General features: G+C 44.4%; 1 protein-coding gene across 6 annotated transcripts in view; it reads right to left on the reverse strand.

Moving 5' to 3' along the window:
* Positions 1 to 622: 622 nt before the first annotated feature.
* Positions 623 to 17,073, reverse strand: part of ADGRA3 (adhesion G protein-coupled receptor A3) — a 107,039-nt gene continuing 90,588 nt past the window's right edge. For all 6 annotated transcript variants that reach the window (XM_057726679.1, XM_057726678.1, XM_057726677.1 and 3 more), the window contains 5 exons: positions 14,764 to 14,888; positions 13,576 to 13,699; positions 5,328 to 5,473; positions 2,145 to 2,240; positions 623 to 2,003 (listed from right to left, as the gene is read on the reverse strand). In XM_057726679.1, the coding sequence (XP_057582662.1) occupies positions 761 to 2,003; positions 2,145 to 2,240; positions 5,328 to 5,473; positions 13,576 to 13,699; positions 14,764 to 14,888 (1,734 nt within the window). In that variant the 3' untranslated portion in view covers positions 623 to 760. The remainder of the gene's footprint in view (positions 2,004 to 2,144; positions 2,241 to 5,327; positions 5,474 to 13,575; positions 13,700 to 14,763; positions 14,889 to 17,073) is intronic.

Genomic DNA, 17,073 nt, shown 5'->3' on the forward strand with positions numbered 1-17,073 from the left:
GGTACACCTGAAACCAACATAATATTATAAGTCAACTACACTTCGGTTAAAAAAGAAGTAATGTGTACTGGGGGGGGTGGGGGACCAAGGAAGTAAACCCACATATAAGCCACTGAAAAGCCACAAAAATATCAAAAATAGTACTAAGAAGACCAAAGCGATAGGGCAAAAGTAATACAATGTAGGAAAAGCTTTTTAGGCATCTCCATTTTCAAAACAGTTCTGTGAAATTTTTTTTTAAAAACTTGTAACACTGTATTTATAAAATACACCAATCCAAAAGCTCTTTGATTTATACACCATCAGTGGAGTTAACCATGTAAAAAATCTGATAAACGGATTTACGTATAATTCTTGTTAAACTATCCCAACGCACAAACTTCACTAAAACAGAACTGCAAAATGTAAAGATGTACGATTGATGCAATGACACACACCTATTTATTGTACTACATACAAGCCTGAAACGTTAAGCAGATATTACAGATTCCAAGAAAACTACATTTCAGTGTCCCAAAATGTCCTGCTGGTGCTTTGACAACGAAAACAACACTTTAGAGTTTTTTGGTTTTCCCAAAATTCATAAAAAAGCAACACGGGGGGGGATATAAAATACATAAAATCCAAAACTTAGATGTTTATTCAAAATTCTTTCGAATCCCTAAGGTGGCTCTAAACAGCCTGTTTTCACACGTTCATAGCTTAAAGGAATGTGAGCATCACAGTTTACACGGATTTCTGCCCCGGAGGCCCACCAACGCTACACAGCAGTTTCGTGCTTCCATAACCCAGTCCTCACGTTGCCAGTGCTGTCTGTACCCAGCAAGGGCCCGTCCTGCCCATTGCTTCTGACTGGCCCATTCTGAACGGCCAAGTTGAGGCCATAAGACTTCTCCTGACTTTCAAGTTCAACTACAGTTGGCTTCCTTAGCGCATCTTTTTTACTACTAGTGGAAACAGGCTTTTCAAAATTCCTGCTGCTTTTGGGAAGTGTGCTACCAGCATCACTGCTGTCTTGTTGGGGCGGGTTGCACGGTCTCTCTCTGTAGGCTACGTAAGCCCTTCGACTCCGAGAGTGTCCTTCATGACTGGCCGGCCGGCTTTTCGGCAGGCCGTTCTGCACGCTGCCTTCCACGCTCGTGGGGACGTCGTAGGCGTACTCTCTTAGGACCGTGAGTCTGCTGGCCCGGTGTCCTTTGCTTCTGTTTTTATGATGGCGGCTTGGGTGCATGTTTGTCCGAAACGGGACTTCTAAAGGCGCCACGTGCATTTTAATATCATTGTCCATCGAATGTTCTGTGAGACTGTTGTCGAGCTGAGGCGCGGCGCTCAAAGGCAGGGAGCTGGGATGGCACTGAGCCGCAGCTGCCTGCAGGTTTGTTAACTTGCAGCCCTGGGAGGAGTTTTTGAAGCTCGACGCGCTCTTGTTTGTGCACGAAGATTCTGCGCTGCTGTTGGTGCCCTTGGGGGCCTCCCCGCCCGGCCCACTGGAGCTGGGGGGCTGCACGTTGACCTGCACCGAGTACGCACTCCGGCCCGGGCAGCAGGTCATGACCCACGCGAGCCGGACGTCCTCCCTGTTGACACAGTGGTGAGCCACGATGAACGCGCTGAGGCTCAAACACGTGGCTCCAAAGAAGAAGCTGAAAACCAAGTCCAAAGGGTAATACAGGGAAACAGCCAAGGCCCCAAACATCCACAAAGCGACATACAAGAGCAAGGTAAGGCTGGCCCCCAAAAGCTGCGAGTGGAAAGGATGCTCGTTCTCCAGGGCTGACGTCGAAATCAGGGACAGGGACAGGGACCCCGGGTGACGCGCTTCGCCGTTCTCACTGGCTGCCAGCCGCTGCTGCTCCTCGCTGGGCTCCCTCAGCTCGTATCTGCGCTCGGGGTGTCTCTTCAGCTGAATAAATATGCTTAGAAAGTACATACAGTTTACAAAAGTGATGAAGCTGGCAGGCCCGTAGAAGGCTCCCAAGGAGGGTTCCCACGCCATCCAGCAGCTAGGAAAGAAAACGGTGAACCGGCTCAGATGCGACACATGTCAACAAAGTGTTTAAGAAACTGCAGTGAACTTCAGTGCCTGGGAAACCGTTAAAAGAGAAGCAGTGGACTCAGGTACACAGAGAACACTAAATACTCACTAGGGTGCATTGGGCCGACTGCCGTAGTTCTTGATGTTTGCTGCCGCTGTTATGCCACAGACTATGACAGGTATACCGCCACCGATCAGATAAAACCTAGAAGGGGCAATGACGGAAACAACAGCTCGTGAATCCAACTCATTAAGGTGTATACACCGCAGCAGCTCAGTACTGCGGAAGCCATTCCTTAAAGACTCACTACTATTCCAATGATACAGTGAAGGCTCACATCTATTAGAGGCTGCTTTGTTAACAATAACATGTTTTAAAAGCTTTTATTTCGGATTTCTTTTTTTCTTTTAAAAACGCACGAGGTCTACCAAGTTTCCGAGTTAAGGAAAAGCTGATCAGCTTCTGCCACCCTGTGGACAAGCAAAGTAACCCTCAGCTACTGCAGGTAGGGCTGTGGTCGATACTTTGGGGGGAACGGGGCTTCTTTTAGATGCAGCTGGCGAGGCAGAAAGTTAGTGCGTCACGAAATGGACCTGAAGATATCTCCCCGTGCCACAGGGCAGCCTAAATACGGAATGACGTCATTTACTGATCAACGTCCTGCTACACCTGCACACTCCAGGATGTTCTGCTGCCACGTACACTTATCCTCAGTCAACTGAGACCGGGGCAAGGAAAGCACCCAGATGCCAGCAGCTGCCTGCAGCACTCAGGCCCTTCGCAACCCCTCTCCACAGACCGGCTCGTGCAGGAAGCACCGAGGGAGACAGCGGTGGCTGGTCCCGTGAAGGGCAACTCTTTGAGGGGAGACGCAGCTTCGCTGAGTTCTCTGGAAAGAGGACCGGGAGCTCCTGCCCTGCTGGCCTGGCTAGGGACCCCTGGGAACAGCCGATCTTAATTCTGCACCTGCCAGGTCCAGAGACATGCTGGATAAAGACAATATTCATCACACATTTTCTATACGTTTTTTTCTTAGTCATGCTCACAGGTACTAAAATCCTTCAATATGGTACCATTGCTGAAACAGACAGCTAATTACCCTATAAAACTATAACCCTGTCTTCTATTTCACAGATTAGAGGCGGGCCACCACATGTGACCCTGCCCTTCTTCCTGCTCTACTAATTCATAGCTGTTTCCAACTTGAAAAGAAGGCATCAGTTCACCCACGTTTACCTCGGGTTCCACATTCCTCTCTGCCACTCCTTCCCCACCCCGACTCTGGGACTGCCTGTTATCAAATAACCCTTATTTTGCAGCTTTAAATCTACTTCACTTCCAGCCTATAAGTATGTTCACGTTTTCTCTATCTTCGAAAACATTCCTTCAACTACCACCTTCTTTCTTGCTTCCTCTGGTGACAAACCCCTGGAAACAACAGCACTGTCACGTGCCTCGCCTCTGTCACCTTATCGTGAGAGGAGGACACTTCCACCTGCCATGCTACGGGCACTGCCCTCTCTGGGGCCAGCAGACTCAAGGCAAGGTCCCTGCCCACCCTCCAGGGAGCTGCGATGCTGGGGTCTCCTTCAGCTCAAGGACATGGGGAAGGAGAGCATCCTAAAGGGTGAGCCCGCACTGTCTAAAGCAAGGGGGGCCCCTGGGGACCGCGTGGGCTCTGGAGCCCAAGCTGCCTTCTACTAAACCCTTTGTGTTTTCAGTCACCTAACAGAAAGGAACAGCTGCATGAGGACAGGAGTCCCATCTCTTAGCCGAACACCATCCCTCAGTTCCTTTAACACCACTGACAGAGACGTCAGATCACATCCTGCAATCTGACCGTGGCCGAGCACTCCTGCTGCCCCTTCTTGCCCACGGGACCGCGCTCCCCTGAATCGTCAATGTTCTCCTTCAATTCTTCCCTTTATCTGCTACAGCCCGTTGATGTGGCGCAGGGACCATGCTAACTAACTTCTCTCTGGGAAAGCTTGTTCGTTACCACTGCGTCGACGAACACCCGTGCAGGCACCTCCAGTCTTCTCCAGAGTACGCGCAGCTCATCCTCTCTGCTTAGCACCAGACTCCCAAGATGGAAACTTTCCACGAGAGAGTACCACGTGAGTCCCCTCCCCTGTGCGTACCCCCTTGGGGTCCCCCAACGACTTGTCCTCTTTGATGGTCTCAGTTGATGAACGCGCCACCTGCAGAGGGACCTGAGCAAACTGGAGCAGACCATCTGTAGCCACCTTCGAACTCCTGCACACACCTCTCAGACCCAGCGCATCAGCAATTCTGGAGAAACTGTCTCAGGTCTCTGAACACCTGTCCTCTCTAATCTCCAGGCCACTGTTCTGGCTGCAGTCCTCCTGGGGACCCTCTACTGACCTCAGCGGAATTATTCACACACGCCCCCTACTCTCGGGCATTCCAGTGTACAGCCCACACTTTAACCTGGTCCCCAAAGCCTGAGGCTCAGCTTTCACCCCGAATCCTGCTCCTCTCCTCTGTTACCCTGGCTTCCAGCCACAGCCAAGCTGCGCTTCTCAGATCACCCTGCATCTGGAGTGCAACCTCTGCCCTTTATGCCGGTGGTCAAGCCGCGCCTAACAGCCCACCATCCCCCCATCAGAACGAATGGCTCCTTTGTTGACACTTTCAAATAGCGCATCTCCACTCCAGCGCTGACACAGCGGCAGTGGGTTCTTCCTACAGACTCTCTCCTCAGACTATAAACCCTTCAGGGGCAGGAGATCTTCCTTCAGGCCCTAGCCCAGCGCCAGGTACACACCCAGCACTCAGCACTCAGAGACACTGATGGACTTCTGCTCACTCCGCACAGCAATCCACTGAAGACAGATTCACGTTACAGTGGCAGGAGTGGCATGACCCCGCATGACCCCCAAACCATTTTGTCTTCTGTAGAGAATAACCACAGAGATATGGACTTGACGAGATTCAAGTCTATCACATGACCGCAAGGAACTAGAAACAGCTAATATTTTCAGAGCCTAGCCTACGGCCAGTATCATCTTAAGCGCTTTACAAGGTCAGTCACGTACTCCTCAGCACTCCAGGAAGGAGAATCACTCCCACGTTGTGTGAGACAGAAAGGCAGAGAGAGGATACCTAACTTCACGAAGGACTCCCACGGGCAAGGCTACTTACAAGCCCGTGTTGTACTTTCCAAAATTCACTGAGCAATTGTCTGCTACGACCATGCTTTGTTACATTTAACACGCAATGGGCGTTTAACATAAGACAGTTACCATGAGACACAAAGATCCTCGATACCTGAGCATCGGTCTTGGTGGAGGTGGCAACTCATCAGGATCCTGGCATCGTTTAGCTTTTCTAGTGACTTGTTTGTAGATATTTCGAGCTGTCACTCCCACCCACAGAACCGTAGCAAGGGTGGAATAATGAAGAATTATTCCAACCTAGAAAGAAGATTGAAAAATACATGAACTAAAGCAAACAGACAGAATTCCCCTTTACAATCATTAAGTACAGTAGCTGCCAGGAAGCTTTATCGAAAAGACTGGTACGTTACTGTCGAAAACCTGATTCAGAAACAGCATGAAGGGGTACTCTAATGATCAATTCCTTCACTTGCTAATGAAACAAAGAAACAAACATATTATAAGAAGACGTATAATAGAGGATCGAATCAACAGTTGGATCTAGGAGGCCCACGGACTAAACTTGTACCCAAGATGACTCTAAATATATTACGGAATTCGCTCCTGGACATCAATAAGCCAAAGCCATGTTTCTCATATATGCTATGTGATAAATTAGAGTTGAGTTCCTAAAGCCCATTTTGAGGAGGAATACAGAAGCAAAGGGTACCTAGAGGGTGCACGCCACGACACACAGAGCCAGAGACCTGAAGAGTTCTAATTCAGAGCTTTTACATATCAAAGCTGCAAGTGAGCAACACAACAGACTGGTGATTCTTTTAAGTGAGTGAGCCCTGAAATCAACACGTTTGCCTCGTTTTAAAACCAGAGCCCACCCCTTGTGACACCTTAGCAAGCTGGCATGACATCTCAAGCGTTGTCTTCCTCCTTTGTAAACTGAGAATAATGTAAAAGCACCACGAGGCTTTGAAAAAGACAGTCTATATAAAGCGTTTAGCACATTGCCTGGTACCTGATGAGCGATTAAAAATACGGCAATATTTTTATTATTACTTATTTAGGAGTATGGTTTTCAGAAAATAATGTTAACCTTTCCGAAATTAATGTTCCTCCTTTGCACAGTGGAAGGATTATCAATAACCATCTCTAGGGGTTTTCATAGGGATTGAATGGACACAAGACCTAAGACATAACATGTGCTTAATACACGATGGATAACTGAAGTGCATGTAAATGACGACACAGTTTCTTCCCCGAGGGGTGATGGGGGAGCATGTTCATGGTGTAACCTGTGTTTGAAGCAACATCAGTTAAAGACAAAATTCTAGATGCAGATATGCACAGGGCTAAGAGACGCTTAAAATCGATTTTGAGGAACATAAATGCATGAGACATGGGAGCAGCAAGGACATAATTCAGCTTTCTTATCTAATTACGTATTATCTTTTTGAGCCTTTCTTCTTATACAATAATTACAGGTAAAATTCTATTAATGAGAATCTCTAAGAAAAAAAAGATTGCTTTTAAAGGATGGCTCTCCAATCTCAAGAAAATCAAACAGACTGGGCTTCCTAGATGGCGCCAGTGGTTAAGAATCCGCCTGCCAACACAGGGGACGTGGGTTCGATCCCTGCTCCAGGAAGATCCCACATGCCTCGGAGCAACTAAGCCCGTGCACCACAACTACTCAGCCTGTGCTTTAGAGCTCGAGAGCCACAACTATTGAGCCCATGTGCTGCGACGACGGAAGCCCACGCGCCTAGAGCCTGTGCTCCACAACAAGAGAAGCCACGGCAATGAGAAGCCCGCGCACTGCAAGGAAGAGTAGCCCCCGCTCACCAAGGAAGAGCAGCCCCCACTCACCACAACTAGAGAAAGCCCATGTGCAACAATGAAGACCCAACACAGCCAATAAATAAATAAATAAATTTATATAAAAAAAAATCAAACAGACTGACATTATGAAGCCTAGGTCAGTAAAAGCAGCATTTAGACTGCTGCCTAAAGGTTCCTGTTAATGAGAACCCATCTGCAGTTAAACCTGGTGACATGAAAGCTCAGGTGTTATTCTGCAGGCAAAAGACTAGGGTGGCCACTGTCCAGGGTAGTCAGTCCTCATCCTCTCAATGACTGCAAGCCTGGCCAAACCAGAGCGGTCAGAGTATCTTCTTCTTCAGAAGAAAAGTGGCTCCTTCATTCTCCTTAGTTTTACTGACTGCACTATAAAAGCAAAATTTTACAGATGTAAGTGGAACAAAAAGCATAAAATAACCCTTTGAGCTATCTGGCGTCACATGAAATATTGTAAATAAAAATAGTATAATTGGATTTGGTGCATAGAAACCAAAACATTCAAAACAAATCACTGATATTGACTCAAAATGGTATGCTCTACTGTTGCTAGTTTTCTCTGGCTCAGAGGTCAAAAGAATGAGACAGGGCTGTAAAGAAGTTTAAAAACAGACGTTAAAAATACTTTCAACACAAGAGGTGCAGATGGAGAATTTTCTTGTTTTAGATCTAAGAGGTACAACTCAACCTTTAGATTTTGAAGTGTTTCTTGTGGCATTTCAAAATATGCAGAGAAGTTTTCACACCTGAAAGATACTGAAGCCTTCTAGGTAAACAATTATTACCAGTAGAGGAATTTCAGGAGTCTGATGTCACCTGGTAACAGTCACACAAGCAAATCACCAAATATTCCACAAAAACCAGAATAAAGGAGGCACTGAGATCCAGTATCGAGGGTATTCTTATCTTTTGGACGTAAGGAGGTGCTTCCTATTTTATTCTCCATCAAACGCTTGGGCTATACTTGAAATATAACCTGTCACACTTTCTTCCAAATAAACCAGAAGTACACGTGGGAAATTTGTAAACAGTTTGGAAATAAATAATCTAATTCACAGGGCATATAAATGATTCATTAAATACAAGAGATTAGAACTTAAGCCACCTTGCATCAGGACATCAATTTCCAAAGTTGCAAAATGGATATGAAATAGTTATCCTAAAGAGTTGTATTTTATGTATATGTTACCTAACCATAAATGCTCACATACCAGAGACCAGACATGGTCACAACCGGATTTTTAGCCACCAACAGAACTACAATAATGCAGCATGCACAAGTGTGCAAAAAATGATCTTTAAGACTCAGATAGGAATATATATAAAAATTAAGAGCTTCCACTGCTGAATGTCTGCTATGTATTCCAAAATGTGCCAGACAATTTTGCACATGCTTCTATTTTATCCTCTTAGCATCACCACTTGCTTAGTGTTACAGACAAGGAGACTGAGGCTGAAAGAAGTTAAACCATCCACGAGAGGTCACATGGTCAGTGGCAGGGCTGCAACTCAAACCCTCTATTACGCTGGTCCTCACTAAATAGGCAAGCACAGTTATTGGGCGGGTGTGGGGGAAGACAGAGTCCAAGAGACTGTCATTTGAATCAAGCCTCTGCCACCCAAAGGCCCTAGAGATTTGGGGCAAGTTATTTCAATTCTCTAAGACTCAACTTCCGTACTAATAAAATATATGAGTAAGAAAATACCTCCTAGGGTTAATACGAAGTAGAAGATAGAACACTTGCAGTAGTTGGCAAGTAGAAAGCTCTTAACATCCAAGGACTGAATCTATCCCAATGCATCTCACATACCACTGCAGCGGTCCTCTGGACAACAGGAACCACAGAACACCTGAGAAGGTCAGCTGGCACGATATTTAACACATTAAATCATGAAGTGGTAGAGCAACAAGCTAACTTAAATAAGACCCAGCCAAATCCTTCTACTGCAGAGCGAAGGACACCAAGGGCCAGAAACTTAACCATCAAACAGCTATCTGGCAGCACACCATGGCCCAGAACTCAGATCCTCTCCAACCTTGAGTCAACAGCCCCTTCTACTCTGCCACTCAGCTTCTCCGCTCTCCCCTGGCTCCTTGCCAAAGAGAGTTTCAAAGCTATAGAACCTGCCCACAGCACCACCTGGAATGGACGACCTAAGAACCAGAGCAGGAAGTCCCAGGCTGGTGGGCATTTAGTAACCTCAGCCAACCACTCCGGGGAGGAAACTGTACTAAAACTGTCCACACTGTTCACAAGATACATGAGCTCTGAAAGGAAGAGAAGCCAAATCTACACACATCACAGGCACACACAAAACTGCCTGTGAAAGAAGCACACTCCCCAGTTCAGTTTTAGAGATGGAAGAAGAGGCCACCCCATTATTTTATATAAGAAACACAAAGCCCCTACTAGGTTAAGTTAACTAGTCATACAGGCTGTTCTGGCAGACACAGCTGGTTACTAACTGAATTAAGTATTAGAAAAAGAAAGTGAAGTAAGTCATGTCTGAGTCAGAAATAAGAAGAATGTTACGTCTTTCACAGAGGAAGGAAAGAACGTTAAAAAAAAAGAGAGAAGAAAAAAACATATAAAAACATCTAGAAATCTCCCCGCCCTCCCCCCCGCTTTTTTGTGTAAATCTTTAATCAACATGCATTCTTGAAGTCCTAAAAACCCAGGGCAATTCCTGTCCTTTTCATTCTAGAAATGGTATAAAATACCATTCAAGATGATGGAAGGCAGTCATCTTTACTGTGGCCTCTTTCTGTTCATTTCCTTAGTGAAATAAATTTATGTGTCTACTTCAGGAAATCAATGAATATTTTTAGATAGAATTGAGACTATTACTACTATTACGTGCTGAGTATGCTTCTAATAGTCTGTGCTCAAAATAGCTCCAAGTTGAACGATTTCTACTATTTGCAAACAGGCCTTTTTTGTTCATTTATCCAATATCTGCTGAGAACCTACTATGCGTCAGGTCTTGTACTAATTCTTGGATAAACACTGGTGAACCAAATCAATATAATTCTTGCCCCTGTAGAGCTTTGAGTCCAAAGACAACAGACAGGTGGATGACAGTCAATCACAAAGTTCTGTAGGCACATGGGATTTTGGTAAGCACCGGAGGATAATGAGGCGAGGGGGTCGAGGGACCACATCTCTCAAACAGTAACAGTAAACTGAGACCTACAAACAAAGTAAGTGGGCATTGGCCAGGCGAAGAAGGGGGGAGACACTGAGAAAAGAGGAGCAGTATCTTTTGTACCTGTATTAAGTGGATTCGAGATCCATTACCTAACTTCTCAGAGGCTCAAAAACAAATGTGCTTTCAGATCTATAGGAATGGCCTGAATCAGGGAAATATTCTGCACGGTTGAGAGGTAATTATGTCAATAACAGCAACAACGAACATCCACTGAGCACTTACTATACGCCAGGTACTCGAGTTATTTAACCCTCTCAACAACGGTTACACACACACATTTTAAACTGGATCTCATGAATACAACTGGATTAATTATCAGCCTTAGGTTAATGACACATTCTAACGATTGGGCCAAGCACACAAGCACAGCCTGCCTTTATTTATTTAAATTAGCTATTGCTAATAACAGGTGTCCCAAGAATCTATAAGACAAAAGCTAAGATCTTGACAAAAACCTGTATCAAACCACGTGATCCCCTTTATCAAGGTAACCATCACCCTATATCCTGTGTTCATCATACCTTTGCTTTCCTTTTTCATACAGTTTCACTGCATCTATATGTTTTCATTGAAAGTGTGCTGTTTCATTTTAGTTACACTTATCTTTATTAAAAAAAGAAAAGTCATCAGAGTGAACGTGATTTACAGGACTTAATTTTTCACTTGTATTCCTGAGACTGACTCACATTGCCATGCCTTGCTGTAATTCATCAATTTTGACTCTTGTATAATATCACCGTTTATTCATTCACTCTCTCAGGGATGGGCACTTGGGTGGCTCCCAGGTTTCCGCTACTGTGTAGAGTGCTGCTATGAATATTCACAGGCACATGCCTGCTCCACACGGGTCAGCTCACACTGAGCCCAGGAGTGGGACTGGGGGTCCAAGCTGTGTGGATGTGTACTTTAGAAGGTAAAGCCTCCCGGAGTCACCCGCTTACATTCCCATCATGTATAAAACATGTGGACCCACGTGCTCGTCAGTACTTGGCATCGTCAGGCTTACTTTTTGCTGACATACATACATAATACGGTGGCTGTCTGAATTTGCATCTCCGTGACCACCGATGCCACGGAACGTCTCTCCAGGTGTACCCTGGCCCTGTGTTTACTCTGCTGCCTGTCAGGCTCGCCACTTGTCCTACGGGGCTGCTTGTGGTTATGTATTGGGAATAGCTTCTTCTAATTTGGAACTCATCTTTTCATATTCCCTAGGAATCTTAATTTTGAAAAAAGATCTTATTTTTCATTTAGTTAAATGCATGTCCTTTCTTTTCTAATCATGTTTAAGAAATCCCTCCTTATCCCTAGGACTATTTTCTAACATAAATTTTAACACTTTGGTTTGGACTTGTAAGTTTTTAATCTACCCAAAGTTGACTTTTTAAATATGGCTTGAAGTATAGATCTATTTTAATCTTTTTCCAAATGGATTTCCCCAGCTCTCTGGTCTGCCTTTACCCAGCTGTTGAGGCAAGTAACCTCTGTCTTATACCATAGCTCTGCGTGGGTCTGCTTCCAAGCTTGCTATTCTGCGTTGGTCAATTTATCTAGCCCTACACCAAATACTACTGTTTTAATTACAACAGCCTCAAAAATCTGGATGATCAGAAGTCTTCCTACTCTACTATTTTTCAGACGTGTCTTAGCTATCTTTGGTTCTTCTTCACTTTCATATAAATTCAAAGACCATTTTTTTGGCGTTTCATGAAAAATTCTCTAATCTACAGGTTAATTTAGGAGGAACTGCCACCTTTCTGACTTTAACTCTTCCCATCCTTGGACCTAGTATATCTTTCCACTTATTTAGGTTTTCTTTAATATATAATAAAATTTTACCTGCAAATCTTGAACATTTTTATTATTTCTGAGTACTTGACATTTTAGATACTATATAAATAATACCTTCTCATTAATTACGTTTTCTCAAAGCTGCATTTCTGCATACCAGCAGCAAACTTTTGTATATTAAACTACATTTTTAAAAAACTACATTCGCTTTTGCTAAACTTTCCTTTTTTTCTAATAATTTATCTGTAAGTTACTTAGCTTTTTCATATAAATAATCACATCATCTGACAACAACTCAATTATTATTCCCAATTTACAGGTGAGAAAACTGAGACAGAAACATTATATACTGAAATCAGGATCTAGAAAAGATAACTGTATCCCTAAGTTCACTGCAGTGTTACAACATCCAAGAGCTGGAACCAATCAAAATGTCTACTGATAGAAGAATGGATAAAGAAAATGTGGTAACACACACAATGGAATATTATTCAGCCATAAAAAAAGAAGGAAATCCTGTCACATACTACAACATGGATGAACCTTGAGGACATTATGCTAGATGAAATCAGGCAGTCACAGAAGGAAAAATACTGCATGACTCCACTCATGTGAAGTATTTACGTAGTCCTGCTCACAGGGACGGGAATTAGAACGATGCCGCCAAGAGCTGCACGGGCGGGAACTGGAGGCTGCTGCTCTGTGGGTATAGCTTCAGTCACGCGAGATGAAGAGATTCTAAAGATGTGCTGTACAACATTGTCCTTATAGTTAATAACTGTACTACACACTTAAAAATTTGTTAAGAGGGTAGATCTCATTATGTGCTTTCTTGCAATTAAAAAAAGTTAAATAAATTGCTCATAAAAACACTGGAAACAGGAGAATTGAGATAGAAATCCACGCAGTCTGAACTCTGAATTACTCTGCAACACTGCTGGCTATCATGTACGCAGAAAACAGTATGCAAAAAGAGAAATAAAATTCTACATCTTTCCTACTCATATATTAAATACTTCTGATTTTCTATACTTACACTGCAAGAATACTGTTCACTAAGGCCACACATGTAATAATTTATTTGAAATTAAGAGTTGATTATATTTTTTAATTCTTCATATTTACCATACCTAAGAAGTTTCTCATTTTTATATCTCACATTTAAACTTTTTCTAATTCCTATTATTTCCATAAATAGATGAAATAATTTTTAAAATCCTACTGCCAGAAAATGTCACTTCTCTTTCAGCCATAGTCAGGATTTTATACATTTTTTAAATTAAATGTTTGGCATTATAACAGACATAACAAGTAGCACAAAATTCCCCAAGATAAAAAGACAGGCCCCATAAATCATATATTCGGCTGTGAAATGATAATTCAGAGTTTGAAGTATACCGGTAAACTGTTTAAGTGACATATAGTTTAACTTTAATTAGCTAAAGAAAAAAAGATTTAAAGAAACAATTTTCCTTTTACAGGTAATGAAACATGACATTTCTAATATCCATTCCTTTTTTTCATTTCAGGTTTTCACGTCGACTTACTGCTTGGCAGACGCTGGCGCTCCTAGCTGGGGTTATTCCTCCCACAAAGACCACGCAGGTCAGGAAGATGTGGAAGCACAAGTTCAGGAGCATGTGCCAGCCTTTGGGGCTGATTCTAATCGAGCTGTTAAAAGAAAAGGGAAACGATGAACACTCAGGTCAGCACACGTGAAGCCAGACATCTCCACATTGACATTTCTGATGCATGAAAGGCCACATGCAAATGTTTAAACATTTTATGAAAACATACTATCAGACACACACACACACAGGCGCTCTGAGAAATCACTCAGCTCGACACAGCGGAACATTTAGCTGCAGTACACTAAGACAGACAAGTCAAACGGCACTGCTACATCCACTAAAGGCTAAACAAACTCTTCATAATAAGAAATATGTGGGCTTCTGTTAGTTACTATGTCTGATGACACATGGATTACTTGCTTGCTTCCCAGAGATTTCTGCAAGGTGCCAATCTCTATTTTTCCTGACCTCGTAGGATAACATGGTCTGAATGCCCAGTGCATGTCTTCCTGGCCTTTCATAATGAAATGCTGAAGTCTTTCTTTTTTATATCAAAATCTCCTTGTTTCTTAACTAAATGTCAAGAAATGTCATATATGTCCAGCTTAAAGAGGAAAATACATTCTAGCAAAACCTCTTGTAAAGGGAATTTCTGCTTAGCAGATCCTTTCAGTTCATTATTTCTTACCATAAAATAAAAATTTCTGTAGCTTTGCCTCCAATTAACAAAAACCATCTCTCACACTTAAATGCCACAAACTTTCTTAAATGCCATAAAAAAAAAAAAAAAAGAATATCACAACAGGCAAAAATTTATAAACCGGAAACAATGCCACGGTCTGGTTCTGGAAGACACCTCTGCAGGGAGCCAGGCTCTACCTTACCTCCCCCCTCCGTGCTCCACCCCCCCAGCCACCAACACATACTCCCCATCTTCTCTCCCCGGTGCAAACCCAGCCAAACGACTGAGTGCTGTAGAAGAGGAACTCACTGACACGTACACTAATTATTTACGTCTTGAACTGCATGACGTCAAGAAGGCCTGCAGGTATTCTGAAGTAATCGTCCTTACTCTGGAAGGCTAGCATGGTATTATCCTCCGTCTTACCCTAATTAAATGTGAACCAAATGCCACAGCCCTCTAGTCACAGTTCTCTTTCTTACCTGTGATGGTATGTGTAACTGACCATCACTGCTAAGAGGCACAAGAGAAGAACGACGGCTGTGGTGTAGACCACGGGGTGCAGGAGACTGGCCGCCTGGGCATAGAGTTCAGATCCCGTCAAATCCTGAGGGGGGAAATGAAAGCATTATTCTAGGAGCACCTCTCTGGACAACCAGGTACTGAGGTTTTCTCAGTGACTAACACACACGGACACACAGAACTCGAGCCTTCACATCTCTTCATTTTACTCAGGACTATGGTTCATGCCATGTTCCCCACGCCCCGCTCTGCCCGCCTAATGTCCACTGCGCTAACTACTCATGCACTGTGTGTACCCCCATACACACAGGCTCGTCTTACCATGGGCCGCCTGCTTTAAAAATCTGAACACGGACTCTCCGGTGAGGGTAACGGAGACAGAACAGCCGTGATTTCGAAGGGCAACCATGGACTTCCCCCTTTTTAATGCCCTTTGACCCCATGTATCACTCTGCACATTCACCAGCTGATAAGGCACAAAGCAGCAGCACCTCCAAGTCACTGAAGCCCACACAGATCTCGCCAACCTCCCGCAGTCACGTTCAACAAATGTGAACGGACCAGACACTGTGCAAAGCACAAGGACGTGACAGTCCACCGTGGTTCCTGCTCCTGAAGAGCTGAACGTCACAAGGCACTCAGACGCACAATCAGACCACAACAAGGTCCGATGAATAAACAGAAGGGCAGCCCAGCGATGGGAGCGAAGAGGCAGGTCCGAGATCCGTAACCGTAAATAATACAGCAAACCACTTACACAGCACTTACTATTATCCAGGCACTGTGCCAGCACCTCACACCCAGTCACCCTATGAGCCAGGCAAACTGTGAGCCCCATTTCACAGCCTGAAAAACTGAGGCACGAAGGGGTTAAGTGCCGGCAGGGAGGATTAGATCCAAAAGAGCTTGGCTGCCAAGGCTGTGTTTCCAAAACCAAGGCAGACAGCGCCTTCCTAAAATGAAAACAGTGGACAGCTTACGCTTCCTTCCTTATAAAAGGACCAAAGCAGGCAGGGAAGACACCTGCACCCGGGCCACGGCCACCAAGCCAGACAACCAGGGTTTCAGGGCCCAAGCCGTAGATTCACCAGATCCTATCACTAATTTCTCTTTCTAAACTGATTCTGAAAGCGGCCAACGGTCAGCTGGACGTGGGAAGGAGTTCACAATGGGTGTGTTTCCCATCAGAAAGTTCTTGAGACAATTCCTGAAACTATAACAACTAGATGAAAGACAGGAGGGAACGGGTGACAGACAGACAAGGACACTGAAGACGGGCTCAACAGAGTAGAGAAGGACGCAGCACGTTTTCCCACAGAAGAATCAGAGGCTGACAGTGTATAATTACAGACCCCAAAAGATCCTATCAGAACACCTTAACAAGCCCCTCACCACAAAAAATGACAAACAGAGGCCACAGAACCGGACAAAAATCAGAGTTAACGGGGAACTGGAGGTACAACACAGGAAACGGATTCCAGCCCTGGAGCTCCATCCCACGGCGGTGAGTCTCAAACCTGCAGTTCATCTCTTTATTTGATAAATGTTAACTGGGTACCCACCACGGCCAGCTGTTATGCCAAGCACTGCATACTCAGGTAAATGCAGGACCCCTCCAGGGCTGACTGTCTAAACACTAAGACCCGAAAGGGACAATACAAGACAAAAGCCTACCGCCACCATTCTGAACCTGCCCTTGTGAGATGCCCACAGGACGGGTCTATGGTACGCGGCTTCAAGGTACTTGCATTCTGCTAAAAGTCCAGAACATTAGAGGAGAAATTCAAAAAATACAGGGATGCCAAGAACCAGTTACATGCTAGTCGGAGTGGACACACTTCCCCTCGTTTCTATGAAAAGCTACTCTTCCCGTGTAGACTAAATAATTGAGGATAAACTTTCAGTGTCTAGAATGTGGTCTCCAGGCTCTTTCCGTGCACTGCCTGCTTTCCATTCCTCCAGGAAATGTCCAAGATGCATCACCACTTACTGGCCGTACGATCTGGGGCAGCCACCTCACCATAAGACGGAGACCCCACACTCATCTCGTCTGGCAGGCTCTGGGGAAGGGGCAGAAGGTGTGTGCACGTGCCTTCCACAGGCCTTTGCAGAGAATAACAAAACACAGGCAGGTGGATATTATCCAGTAAAACATCAAAGTGCCAGTACAGTTCTCAAAATATGTCATACACAATATTTATGTTTAAAAGAAATCAGTTTTTTTCAAACGCGAAATGAATGTGTTACAGTCTGGGAAAGAAGCTGGATGT

The sequence above is a fragment of the Hippopotamus amphibius genome, chromosome 3 (genome assembly GCF_030028045.1).
Source record: "Hippopotamus amphibius kiboko isolate mHipAmp2 chromosome 3, mHipAmp2.hap2, whole genome shotgun sequence".
Taxonomy (NCBI): Eukaryota; Metazoa; Chordata; class Mammalia; order Artiodactyla; family Hippopotamidae; genus Hippopotamus; species Hippopotamus amphibius.